Raw genomic sequence first — 13,259 nt, 5'->3', positions numbered from 1 at the left:
ACCACGTCAAATTTATTATTGTTTTTTGAAACAACCAAGAAATTTTATTTTTGATCTTGTCTACAAGATTCTTCTTCCTTTCAGAGGCAAGTAATCAGACGCTCGATTGAAATTCTTTTGTTTTGTGACGAAGCAAAATTTTAAAATCTTTAAAATCATGGGAAATTTGTCAATAATAAAGAAAATTGAAATTGTTCATCTAAAGACATATTTTTACTGACGATCTCATGAGAAATCTTTTGAATTTCATGACATTGAGCATTAACATATCTTTCATTAGTTATTTGATACTTCAGGTAGCGACTAACATTATATTTCTTTGCTCCAACCTCTTTAGTATCATTGTTCTTTTTCAGAGTCCCCCAAACTGGTCTTGTAGTATTATAACTAACTAATATAATAATCATACAAATCATCTGCGAGTCCAATCATAATATGACCCTTTGCAAATATAATCATTCCCTTTCATAAGGCGATTTCTTTCCTTTACTCTAAATCATTTTCTTTAATATGTGCAGCGAATTCAGATTCATTGGATATAACTATTTTATCTGAATCTATAGGTTTTTTTTAGCGTTAGTTTGCTCGTTTGATCAAGAAGGAACAACAGAAATGTCATATGTCAAAACATTGAAAACAATTTAAAGCTGAAGAAAATCACATTTTTTTCGTTGCCAACGTTTGAAATGCCTTCCCTCAAACTTGAACGGTTTGTCAAAGACATCACGAGAAGTAACTATAATATTTTCAGTAGCCATGGAAGTTTGAAACATCTTAAATTTAAATTTGTTATTTTAAGATTTTGATAATATATCAATGAAGAAATTATCAGGTTGAGACGTGAATTAGACAATTCTTTTTAAAATATTTTGGGACATTATTCATTTTTTTAATTGAAATTTTGATATATTGAAATAATTATTAATGACATGATTCACATTATGCCAATAAATCAATGGTTGAGTCTAAACCACAAAGTAGCGGATCCGTTTTTGCGTTGGAGGTTTCTTTAAGGTTTGGTCTTGAAACAATTGTTGGAAAGACCGAAAGGTCGGTAGAACTTGGAACATGCTTATGAGAAATTGGATTCAGAGGAGTAGAAGTAGAAGAAGGAATAACTAGGATCAGATTGTCCTTGACTATTGGAGGAATTGGAGCCTACCTCACAGGATCGAAAGCATTGACTGTTGAGGTAGCCGTGGTGACAACACTGTGTTGGGAGGCTAATTGGCTATGCTATTAGAGGTTTATGACACGCATGTGGTACGTGTCAATATTCAGACGGGAAAGAAAATTGAAGATAAAGAAAATTGAAGATGTGACCACAATAATCAAATATTTAACTTAAGAAAAATTAAGATAATATGAGAAAATTGTGAAGTAAAACACAATAATTCAATATTAATTTGGTTTTAATAATGTACAATATTCAAAAGAGAAACCGTAATAGAATAGGGATAAAATTTAATAAGATGAAAAAAATTAATGGTGTGAATCTTATTATTATTAAAAAGTGTGGTATAAATTTTTTTATTAAGATGAATAAAATGTTTTGATTTTTTTGATAGTGTGAATCTTGTTATTATTAAAAAGTCTGGTATCAAGATCTCATCTTTACCACTAGAACAGTTTAGTAGTGCAGTAGAACATTTAACATGATTTCATTTCATTATGCTAAGATTTTAGAAAACGACTTAATGGAGTTTTAATGAACTAACAAACAACATTGATGTCGATAAGGGAATAAGTAATGACAAACCTCTAATAGCACTTTTTTTGTTACCTCATGGCCTTTATTAACCCATCGATTTTGCAACTTAGAGATTCATTCCACACACACTGCACTAACTCATTGAAAGCCTTTCTTTCTTCACTTAAAACATAATGGAGACCGTTCTTTCCAACCACTCCCCACCTTCTTCTGCTTTCAAGGTGCGTAGATATTCATACACTTTTATCGTTATAATAACACTGAGAACAGGCTATATCATTCATTCATGTCTTGATCTTTTTAATATTTTATTTGATTTATGTTTTTGTGGCCACTGGATAGATTGATACTAACCCTGCCTTCCCAGTGTTCAGTTCAGATTGGACTAACTGATTATATGGACACCACACAAAACATGTCTCAGACTTTTGAGTTAATTGACTTGTCATACTCAAGATATTATCAACTCTATGCATCCTAAAAATGGAAAAGAAACAATAAATTTCCACTCTTCAACATTTATAAAACATACTATAAAAAGCAAGATTTATCCTTAAATAAATCATGTTTTTTTTTTAACAAAAAACTAAAAAAACTAAAATCCAAAGATAAAAATTATGGTTGTTTAAGCCAATGTTTTAAAAACCGGACCGAACCATCCGGTTCAACCGGTTGGACCAGGAACCGGTGATGAATCTGGTTGGGTCAATCTTTCAAAATCGTTAACGGGTCAAAATCGGAGTAAAATCGTAAAAACCGGGTTGAACCGTCCAAAACCATTCGAATCAAAGAATCGGAACCGGCTTTAAAAAAAATTTCGGTTCAAAAAAATGCATTAAATTGACCATTTTTTAATTTTCAAAATTTTTTAATATGTCAATATCAAAATTTAACCTATATTCTCAATCACAAAAAAAAATTCCGTATTTTTTTATAATCATACGAATTTTTAAGTTTTGTCATTCCATTATAATTTTTCTTTCAACCATATTCCATCTTCATCACGCTGACCCTTTCAAACATAGTCACAATATTAAATTCAATATTAATTATCGTTCAAGTCAATATTGTTTTTTTTGTCAATTAATATTTATTTGTCTTGGTTCAACTTAAATTCGTTTTTTTAATAAATTATATTGTATTATATTATTTATTTTAAAAAGTTAAGTAATTTGGTGGTTGTTTAAGGTAATAATAAAAAATAAAATCACTTTATTTAATAAAAACTAAAATTATTTTTAAAAGTATCTATAAATAATTTTTAGAAATTTATAGTATTTGACGAGATGAGAAAGATCTTTTTTAATTGATTGTTATGAGAAAATTAAATCTTTTTGCCACCTATCACGAAGTTCTCCATTGAATAGAATAATTTTAGTGCTTGCTCAAAAAACCTCCTCTTGAATTTATTTTTGTCTCTAAAATTAACTTTGAATTTTAAAGTGCATTAACTATTTTTTTAATATATATTTTAATTGTATTTCTTTTTTTTCTGCAATGTTTATCAAATACTTGTATATAAATATTAAATATATTTTTTAAATTAAAAATAAACTTAAAAATTTAATATTTCAATTAATTTTCTTTACTCCAATGATTTATTCTAAAAATAATTGTATTTAGCGACGGAGGTGGAATGATTTAAGCAATTTTTGTCTAGCAATAACCTCTGAAAAAAATGACAAAAAAGTGAACCCTTACATACCAATTTTTGTAAAATAATAACTTTCATAACAATAAAAAAAAATGAAAAATCAGATACACTATTTTGTTAAAATTTACAAATAATAGTAAAGTTCACCTTTAAAATAGTTAATATATACGTTTTTTTAAGTAGTTTATAAACTTTTGTCATATTTTTAGTTTCTTGAAAAAATGTTAAAAATACTTCTAAAATAAAACAAACTATAACAAAGAGATCTTACTAATTTTAATGATTATTATTATCATTTTCTCTACGAATAAAAACAAATTAAGAGTTAGAAATAAACTTTATATTATATTTCTAAATTTATATAATAAATTTATATTTTATTTTAGGGGTGGCAAAACGGGTTCGATCCGCAGGCATTCCCCGCCCCGCCCGCACTTTTGTGCGGGGCGGACCAAGGATTTAGGCCCTCACCCTCTAATTTGTCTGTCCCGTCCTGCCCCGTTTTTTTCGCGAGTTTTTACGAACACATGTATTTACATAAATTTTTGTATTTTTAGACTTAAAGAGTGCAGTGTCCGCGGGCATTCCCTGTCTCGTCCTCACTTTTTTGCAGGACGGACCTATGTTTTAGGCTCACATCCTTAACTATGACCGTTCCGCCCCGTTTTTTTTCGGGCTTTTGCGGGGCGGGCATGCCCGTTCGACACCCCTACTTTATTCCATCCTATATTAATGGCATGTTTTCTATTGATTAGGATGTGAGCAAAGAAGAGGAAGAATCACTACTTGGACAAATTGAAATATGGAAATACATGACACAATTCACCGACTCATTTGCTCTAAAAGCTATTGTTGAGCTACACATAGCTGACATAATCGATAGATATGGTAAACCAATTTCCCTGTCACAAATTGTGCAAAATCTTGAAGATGCACCCACCCCCGATTCTTCTCTTCTCTTAAGAGTAATGAGAGTCATGGTTCGTAGAAAAATTTTCAGTGCAGAAAAATCCGAAACCGGAGAGATTCTCTACGGTTTAACACACGCATCGAAATGGATCCTACAAGACACAAAAATGACATTGGCACCTATGTTGTTGCTAGAGAATCACCCGTTTCATCTGAACCCTAATAACTATATCAGTGAAATTGTACGAGAAGGAACCAAAAATGGCACTGCTTTCTTTAGGTGTCATGGTCATGAACAATTTGAAACGACGGGTTTGGACTCGAAATACAATGAATTGTTTAACCAAGGTATGGTGTGCACTGCTAGGATCATATCTAGGGCTGTTATTGCAGGTTACAGAGATGGGTTTAACCAAATTCAGTCTTTGGTTGATGTTGGTGGTGGTATTGGTGGATCTCTCTCTGAGATTGTTAGAGCTTATCCTCATATTCAAGCTATTAACTTTGATTTACCTCATGTTATTTCAACTGCACCTCAAATTGATGGTATCACCCATATTGAAGGAGACATGTTTGTTTCTGTTCCTAGTGCTGATGCTATTTACATGAAGGTATAATAACTCAAAACATACACACATTTTAATCATGTTAACACTCTTTGAACTAGAATAATAATGAACATGTTTGAGTGAATGGCAGTGGATTCTTCATGACTGGAGCGACGACCATTGCATAAAGATATTGAAGAATTGTAGGAAGTCAATACCAGAGAAAACAGGAAAGGTGATCATTGTGGATCATGTTTTGGATCCGGAAGGAGCTGAACCATTTACCGACGTTGGCATAGCATTTGACATGTTGCTTCTTGCACATAATGCTGGTGGTAAGGAAAGGACCGAAGAGAACTGGAAATACCTATTCAAAGAGACGGGATTCCCTCGTTACAACATCATCAAAATCAATGCTCTTCCATCCATCATTGAGGCGTTTCCAATCTAAATTCATGATTTGTGATGAGTTTGGTTTCATGATGATTTCGTATGTGTTGCTTTGTGTGGTTTTAATGGGAGTTTTGTTATCTAAGGCAAAAATAATCTGTGTATCATAATTTGAATAAAAATTCTGCTCAGCACCTAGAGATGGCTATGGTTCATCCATGAGGGAGCTTCTTTTGGTTTCATAAGGAGGTCATGCAACAAAGTGTTGGCTGAGTATTTTAAGACTCTACGGTTAATTGTTAATGAGTTTGATGAATTGTTATTGTTGTGCACATTTTCTTCCCTTTTTCATTTAACTTCTATTGTCTCAATCAATTGTATCACTTATTATATACTCCCTTCCTTTTTAATTGTGAGTGAAAAATTGTTTCTTTTTAATTATGGTTTTCAAAGATCAAAGTAATATTAATGGTTATTTTATCCAAATTATCCTAAATTATTTATTAAAGAGAAAATAAAATAAAATGAATTAATAAATAATTAAGAATATTATAGATAAAAGGATCATTATTAATAAAATTTATTAGTTTTCTTGTTATTTGAAAAAAAAAATGGAGGAAGTACAACTTATTAGACATATAAGCAATACAATTTTAAAAGAAAGACAACTAAAAATAGCAATTTTAAGTTAAAGTTATACAATATAACTACAAACTTGTTTGTATTAAATTTGTTATCAATTTCAAACCATGTTGAAACCAAGTGAGCCAATATCAATCACTTCTAATAATAATTTCTAGCAATACTAACAACTTTTGTTTAGAGCAAACATACAATCAAATCAAATAAAAACACAACCAATTTGTTTATCTAATCTATCTAAAAGCAGTCGGTATTATCTTTTATTTTGATATTCTATTTAAATTTATATATATATATATATGTGTAATTTCATTTATCATTATTTATAATTTATGTGTTATTTCATTTATTCGATTTTGACATGACAATGAGGCGAGACGGGGGGAAAATATAAGCATTACCAATCCCGCCCCTGCCCCGTCTCCTAGAACCAACCCTGCCCCCACCCCTAAATCGATTGTGACTAATAAAAAGTCCCCTAACCCCAACCCCAACAGAACAGGTTTTTCCATCTCGTCTTGCCTCCACCCGCATAAACTATAACTTGTTTTAAAATGCATATTTTTCAATTACGATAAAAATTAATAGATAAATTAAATAATTGATTATTTAAAGAATAATCATAATACTTTATCATTTTTATTTAATTTGTATTTTAAAAATAATAAATAATAACTCTAATAAACATGATATTTTAACATTAATAAAGTGTAAATGAGTAATAAAATTATTAAAAATAAGGGTAATAAATTATATTCAATAGGCGAGGATGGGCGCGGGGCAAGTAGTAGTATCCTCTGCCTTGTAATTAAAAATCAGGTTTTCCCTGCACCTGTCCCCGCTCTAAATTAATTTGGGTTTTGTAACACCCTAAAACCCCACAATCAATTATCACATAATTTAATTTTAAATACAACCACATAGGGTGTCACATCAAAAAAATCATGCCATGTAACTGTTCGCTGTTGATTTTGGCGAACAACCTCTGGTTTTCCAAAACTTGTCGAATTGGGTTACTTGCAGGATCAACCATACAAATCCTAGGACATGTGCAAATTTAGATAACTTTGTAACTCTTTAGAACAACCTTTGTATCCGTTATGTGGTTTTACTAAGTTCTTCATGTACGACAGATATTGACTAAAAGTGTATAAGTAAAAGTAAACTTAACAAGACTAAGATAAATGGCGAAAAATAACTTGTCGAAGAGTAAATGTAAAAGATAAATGAATGGTAAAACTAAAGGAAAATTGGTAAAGCACTTTGAAATCTATAAGATAAAACTTTAAAGAAATGGTGTTTGTTCACACGTACATTTTCCAAATAAGACTTTTTTCTCTCACACGGGTACTTTGAGTATTTTTGCAGGAATTTTGTACAAGTTTTTCACACACTTTTTCTGATAACAACTATCCTATTTATATACAAACAAAATAACTGTCACTAACGAATAAATCCTAAAACTATGACACTTGGCTCTCTGCATAACTTCCTTTCGCCAGGTGTTTCCACGCGTCTTCTGCCAGACGTTATAACTCTTTTGAATTTGAATTTCCGCTTTACGTCGAAATGACGTCTCTCTTCAGACTTTGTCAAATTGTCGAAATATCATAACATCATTCATACTTGTCAAAGACGTCTTTTCATCTGCAGACAACTTCTCTTGTTGAAATGTCGAACCAACATCTCCATTTGTCGAAGTGTCGAAAAGCACTAGTTCTGCTTATTAATTTCATGGCGTCGAAAATACATGTATACAAATTGCCCCCCAGCAAAGATGTTTCGACTACCCTGGAGAAACAATCATTTGTTGTCAACCAATATTTCGATGCCATGTCATTCAATCTCACTATTTTCACGCTTCCATAATCCCAAGTTCCCATACAGATTTCATCACTACACTTTTTTCAGAAACGTCATGTCTAGCCCATGTTTAGACCTTACCCCCGTCATTTCCTGAACTTAACATCATGGCCTTTTTCAACTTCCAACATCTTCATCATCACCGTTGTGATTCAGCCACGTGTCCCACGACTATCCTTAAAAACTCAAATGTTTTCATCATCTTCCCTTATAAATACTCACTCCCTATTTTCTCTGAAACCTTTTTAGGCTTTAAGCTTTCTTCTTCATACCCATTCTCATACTTTCAACTTTCCTGGAAAAATTTCTTTGTTTTCCTCAACAATGGCTCCTCAAAAATCTTCCAGCAGCAAACATTCTAAGAAGACTCAAGATTCAACTCTTCAGCCTGCGCACGAGTTGAAGGGACCAATGACTATTGGAAACCAACAATACGTTCCTGAACCTCCCAATGAGAGAGAGAAGGAATGTATCTACAAATCCCAGGTATTAATTCCTGTTCTTGTTTCTGGAATTTGTCACGCTATGTTAGGTCCACTCCCCAATCCAGATATTAAACCAGATCGTCTGAAAGAATTTTTTTCCACCTATTTCCATACCAAACCCATAGGCGCTGGAGGAAACCTCAACCTCAAGAGAAAACTGTAGAACAAAATAACCCACAAAGTTCGACTGATGATGGAGAGTTGAATTTAACTTATTTGAATTATGCTAGGATCTTTAGAACTTGTCCATGGTCGAAAGACCCTTCAGACTATTTATCCTAGCTAGATAAGGTTGAAAAGATTAAAGGAGATTTCTGGAAGAAAATAGGTATTTTCGACCTCATTCAATTGTCGAGAGTAGGACCCAACATTTGCCCCAATATGCTTTTAGCTTCCCTGGACTTTGTTGAGCCAGACAATATAGTCTTTGTTTTGAGCATGAAGAGCAGATTGGGAGACACATTCAGGTGTTTCCATGAAAGATAAATCGAGAAAGCATTCTTTGAATGCATAGGGCATGGTTAGAGGGTAACATGGGAAGAAGTTCTTCACCTTTCTAAGTTATGACTTAGTTGTTGGAAATGGTCCTAAAAACGCTAAAAATTTACCAAAAAGTTTAAAAGGAATGAGTACCTGTCTCTGCCAGATGAAGATTTTTCTTTGGCCATTGGCGGTTCAGGTATAAAATCTCTTCCTCATCACCCTCTTAAAGCAGGATCATGAATTCCAAAGATTTTTTCTCACATATTCCTCTAGAAGAAGTTAGAAATTTCTAACTTTAGCGAAACCCCCATCTATGGTGTTAACATTGGAGTATACAATTTTTTTAGCCAACTTCGAGAGAAGACATAGAGGATGATAATGAAAGAGGTATGACCTAAGTTAGTTTATCGGAGTCCCACAATGGACATTGTTGTACTTTTCAAAAAAAGTACATGAGTTCATGGTATCCTTATGCGGGTTTTGTAATTGATGGTGCTTAGGACTTGCTCATGGTTGTAAGAGACACTGTTTAGTGGTGGTTTTTGGCTATAAAGAGAACAACCTCACGTGAGGTGAGAAACTATGTGTTTTATGCGTGTATATTGAGGATAATGATTTACAGAGAGTCTTGGGCATATGGTTTTCTTGGAATGATAATCGTCCACACAATATTGGACCGTTGAATCCTTATTTCCTAGGGAATCATAAATAAGCCCACTTATGGCGACTTCTCTCTAACCGAGACACGTCTTGTCCCACGTTTTCAATAATTAGACAAGTAGAGAGCGCTTAGGGCGAGTCAGTCCCTAATAGAAGACGATCTCGCCCTCCTGAGCCTGACATTTTTGCATAAAGCAGACTTTGAAGACTTTGAAAACAATATTTTTCTTTTAGCAAAGAAAAAGTATTTTTCTTTTAGCTGGAAAAGAAATTAATAAATAGATTGAAGGGAGTGTTCATAACACTCTTCATGATTTTAAGCTTATACAAGTAATTTTCTCATTTTATATAATCTTAAATTTAAAAAATAAATATAAAGATAAATTTATTTAAATTTAAATAAAACTGCTATTAACTTCATTTTTAAAACGAAAATAAAATTGTGTCAGAAACAATTTTATCATTTTATCAGTTTAGTGGTGATGGTTTGAATTTGAGATTTCATAGAAAAAAATCATCTCAGTTAGCCAAATCACTAAATTAAATATCTAGGCCTATAATATATGTTATCATGAAATGGTAGCGTATGACTATTTCATGTTCATGTTGATATCATTATCTATCTCTAGTGTCATATTTATTTCTATTTTATTATATTATCAACTCTTGTTGGTAAGAATTATACCTGACATCCATATCATTGAACATAATGTTTAAATTCAAAAAATGCTCCAAACATATATGTCTTGATTGCATGGTATGTCTTGAAGGAGCTTCCGTTACGGCCTCCTACTTCACAACAAACAACACTCCTGTGCAATCACAAGAGGGATTGGAAGAAGTTATAAATATAGACAAGATTGTGTAGCATGCACCAGACTGCAACCTATAATTTTCATACAACCTTCTAAAACATTCTGAACAAGCATTATGATTATGTAGTATTCAAATATAACAACAATACTGAACCAGCAACATGATTATGTAGTATCAAAATACTACAACACTGAACATGCAACACATCACTTTAAGTTTATTATCATATATTTTTCCATATTTAAGTGAAATCACCACTCATTTTTCATTAATAAGTAAAACTGGAGCACATTCATTAAGGAAAACATACCATTCTTACAAATGAAATAGACACAATAATCAGTTTGCAAATTAAAAAAGAGTACACCTTTCAAGTAAATTCATAAATCAAGATCCATATCACCAAGTGTCTTCTTAAATTGTCAAATACATGGTATAACAACTATGAATTATGAAGTTGACAAATCACTTTGCATACAAGGTAAAAATAAGGTAAAAATCCTAATATCCATAGCCACATACATCCGAGTGAAAACAATAAGAAGAAAAAAACCCTAGCTACTTGATCCTCAAATTGAGAAAAGGTTTTCCTTGTAAACTCCGATCTTACAACAGTATTTCTCCCCTTTAACACCAATCTCCTCAATTATTTGGGTGCTCAAATCAACATAGGCTAGCTCATCATTAATTTTTCTAAAGAAAATGTATCCCTTCTTCCCATATCCAATTGGGGGCCAGTCAATGGAAGGCGCGGGGCCACAAATAAATAGTTTGATCCATGATTCTTTCACACCGATTTCACCTAGAATAGATATGTGAAAAATATTATTGTTGTCATGATTTATGATAAAAGTAATTGACCCATTTAACACCGCCAAGTGTCCATTATCCAAATCAGATCTTTCATCGATGGGTGTTGTAAAGAACACCTCATGACTCACGTCAAATGACATCACCATCAGTATTTGATCACGTTTACCCTTAACCAACCAATGACATGCACCATCCGTGTACAATTCGTCACTATTAAATCCATCATTAACACACCGTAGAGACATATTTTCTATGTGGAGTATCTTCCAAGAATTATTTTTTAGACTATATATCTCAAAAAAAGAGTAATACATTATACCTTGTGGTGGAGGAGAATCAGGGTCATAGCCATTACAACTTGAGCTATCAAATGATACATACTGAATCACCTTAAAGTCATCTCTTACTTGGTCATAACCAAATCCTTGAAACTTTTGAAACACACAAACGAGAGGGTGTTTTGGTATAAGTTGATCGGGGCTAGGAGGAATGACAAGGGTTTCCTCGGTAGTCGGGTTCCACAATATATATCTGTCCCTATTTGGATCTACCCTTATATTATCTTGCGCGATACAAAAAACACCATTAACACTTGTTTTTCCCAAAATACTAGGACTCATATACTCATCTTCTGAAAATGGAGGTGGCAAAGTTAATTTGATTTTACTATCGAGCAAATGCAATTCAACATGGTAACCATCAGCACAATCACGTTTAGATATGAGGAGAAATGTATGATAATTATCAAAATTGCGATGAGATATGAAATGGTTGCGGAACATGTTCATGAAATGAGAATTATCAAATAAAATGGACCATGATTTGCGTACGCATCCAAAGCGCTTCAATGATTTAATAGGGAGTTTTGAAAGAACATGGAAGGCAACATCATCGTCAATATACTTTCTACTAACCTTTGAATCAGACCACTTGTTGAATGGCGCTGATAGCTTCTGCTGATAATCCATGGTCGAGTTGAACGGTGGTGATTGCTTCTGCTGATAATCCATGGTCGAGTTGAACGGTGGTGATTGCTTCTGCTGATAATCCATGGTCGAGTTGAACGGTGGTGATTGCTTCTGCTGATAATCCATGGTCGAGTTGAACGGTGGTGATTGCTTCTGCTGATAATCCATGGTCGAGTTGAACGGTGGTGATTGCTTCTGCTGATAATCCATGGTCGAGTTGAACGGTGGTGATGACTTCTACTGATTTCACTTATAGAGAAGGGGAAATTTCTTCAATTCACCGATACCACTGTTATTTGTGTTTTCTTCTAGGTTAGAGAAATATTTGAATAGCTAATTTTTGTTTTAGTAATTTGCTTTTGAATACAATTATTTTATTGTTTAATGATTCTATGAATACAACAACTCTTTTTTGGAAAATTTGGAGGCTGTTTAATTTAACTTTTTTAAAAAATAACAATTATAATGATATAAAGTTTTCGAGAAAAAAATTAAAAAACAATTCATAAAAGATTTTAGTGTAAATTTAGTTTAAATAATAACTTTTAAAATGTTATTTTAAATTTTTTTATAATTTTATTAAAACTTATTTTGGATTTTAATATTTTTAAAAATTATTTTATTTTAAAGCCATTTCAAATAATGTTTCATAAATATCATTTTTAAGATACAATTCTTAGACAAAATTGTAATTTTGATTATATTTTAATTGTTAATAACATGTGTTTATATTATAATATATCAAAATTAGAACTTAAATTTAGAAAAAACAAATATAAAGAAAATTTGGTAATATTTTGAAAACCAACTTTATAAATTTTATTTTTGAAAATAAATAAAAAGTTAATTTTTTAAAGCTAAAACAGCCCCTCGATTTGATTTAGATTTTGCGGAAAATCATTGTAAAATATAAATAAAACTGAATATTATTAATTGAATCGGATTTTGATATCTTTAAATTTAATATAAATCGATTAATATTCAAACTAAATATACTCCTTGTACCCCAATTATAGTAAGTATATATTTAAATTAATTTTGGTAAAAACAGATTAAATAACCTGATTATAAAAGTATATCTTTCATACCAACCAAATACATTTTAATAAAAGATAATAAGTTTTGTGGACTTCCACGGTCTATATACATATTTTTTAGGATAATACTAACATGTGTTTTAAGGGCACAAATGAAGAAATTATATATTGATTATAATAAAAATATAAAATTAATTTTTTATTATTATTTCTAATATAAACTTTCTATATGTGAATTTTTTAATTTGTACCTTAAGGACACAAATTAGTATTAACTTTT

At 31.6% G+C, this 13,259-nt stretch overlaps 2 protein-coding genes across 2 annotated transcripts; one reads left to right on the top strand and one right to left on the bottom strand.

Moving 5' to 3' along the window:
* The first annotated feature begins 1,803 nt into the window (after nucleotides 1-1,803).
* LOC127097776 ((R,S)-reticuline 7-O-methyltransferase) lies at nucleotides 1,804-5,650 on the top strand. Its single transcript, XM_051036263.1, has 3 exons — nucleotides 1,804-1,932; nucleotides 4,121-4,885; nucleotides 4,974-5,650. The coding sequence occupies exons 1-3, from the start codon at nucleotides 1,885-1,887 to the stop codon at nucleotides 5,271-5,273; spliced, it is 1,113 nt and encodes a 370-aa protein (XP_050892220.1). The 5' UTR covers nucleotides 1,804-1,884; the 3' UTR covers nucleotides 5,274-5,650.
* Nucleotides 5,651-10,730: 5,080 nt separating this feature from the next.
* LOC127096564 (F-box/kelch-repeat protein At3g06240) lies at nucleotides 10,731-12,152 on the bottom strand. The gene has a single exon (XM_051035114.1). The coding sequence runs from the start codon at nucleotides 12,150-12,152 to the stop codon at nucleotides 10,731-10,733; it is 1,422 nt and encodes a 473-aa protein (XP_050891071.1).
* Between the last annotated feature and the right edge of the window lie 1,107 nt (nucleotides 12,153-13,259).

The sequence above is a fragment of the Lathyrus oleraceus genome, chromosome 6 (assembly GCF_024323335.1).
Source record: "Lathyrus oleraceus cultivar Zhongwan6 chromosome 6, CAAS_Psat_ZW6_1.0, whole genome shotgun sequence".
Lineage (NCBI taxonomy): Eukaryota > Viridiplantae > Streptophyta > Magnoliopsida > Fabales > Fabaceae > Lathyrus > Lathyrus oleraceus.
Note: the sequence above shows the minus strand (reverse complement) of the source record. Positions and strands in the feature narration are given on the sequence as shown.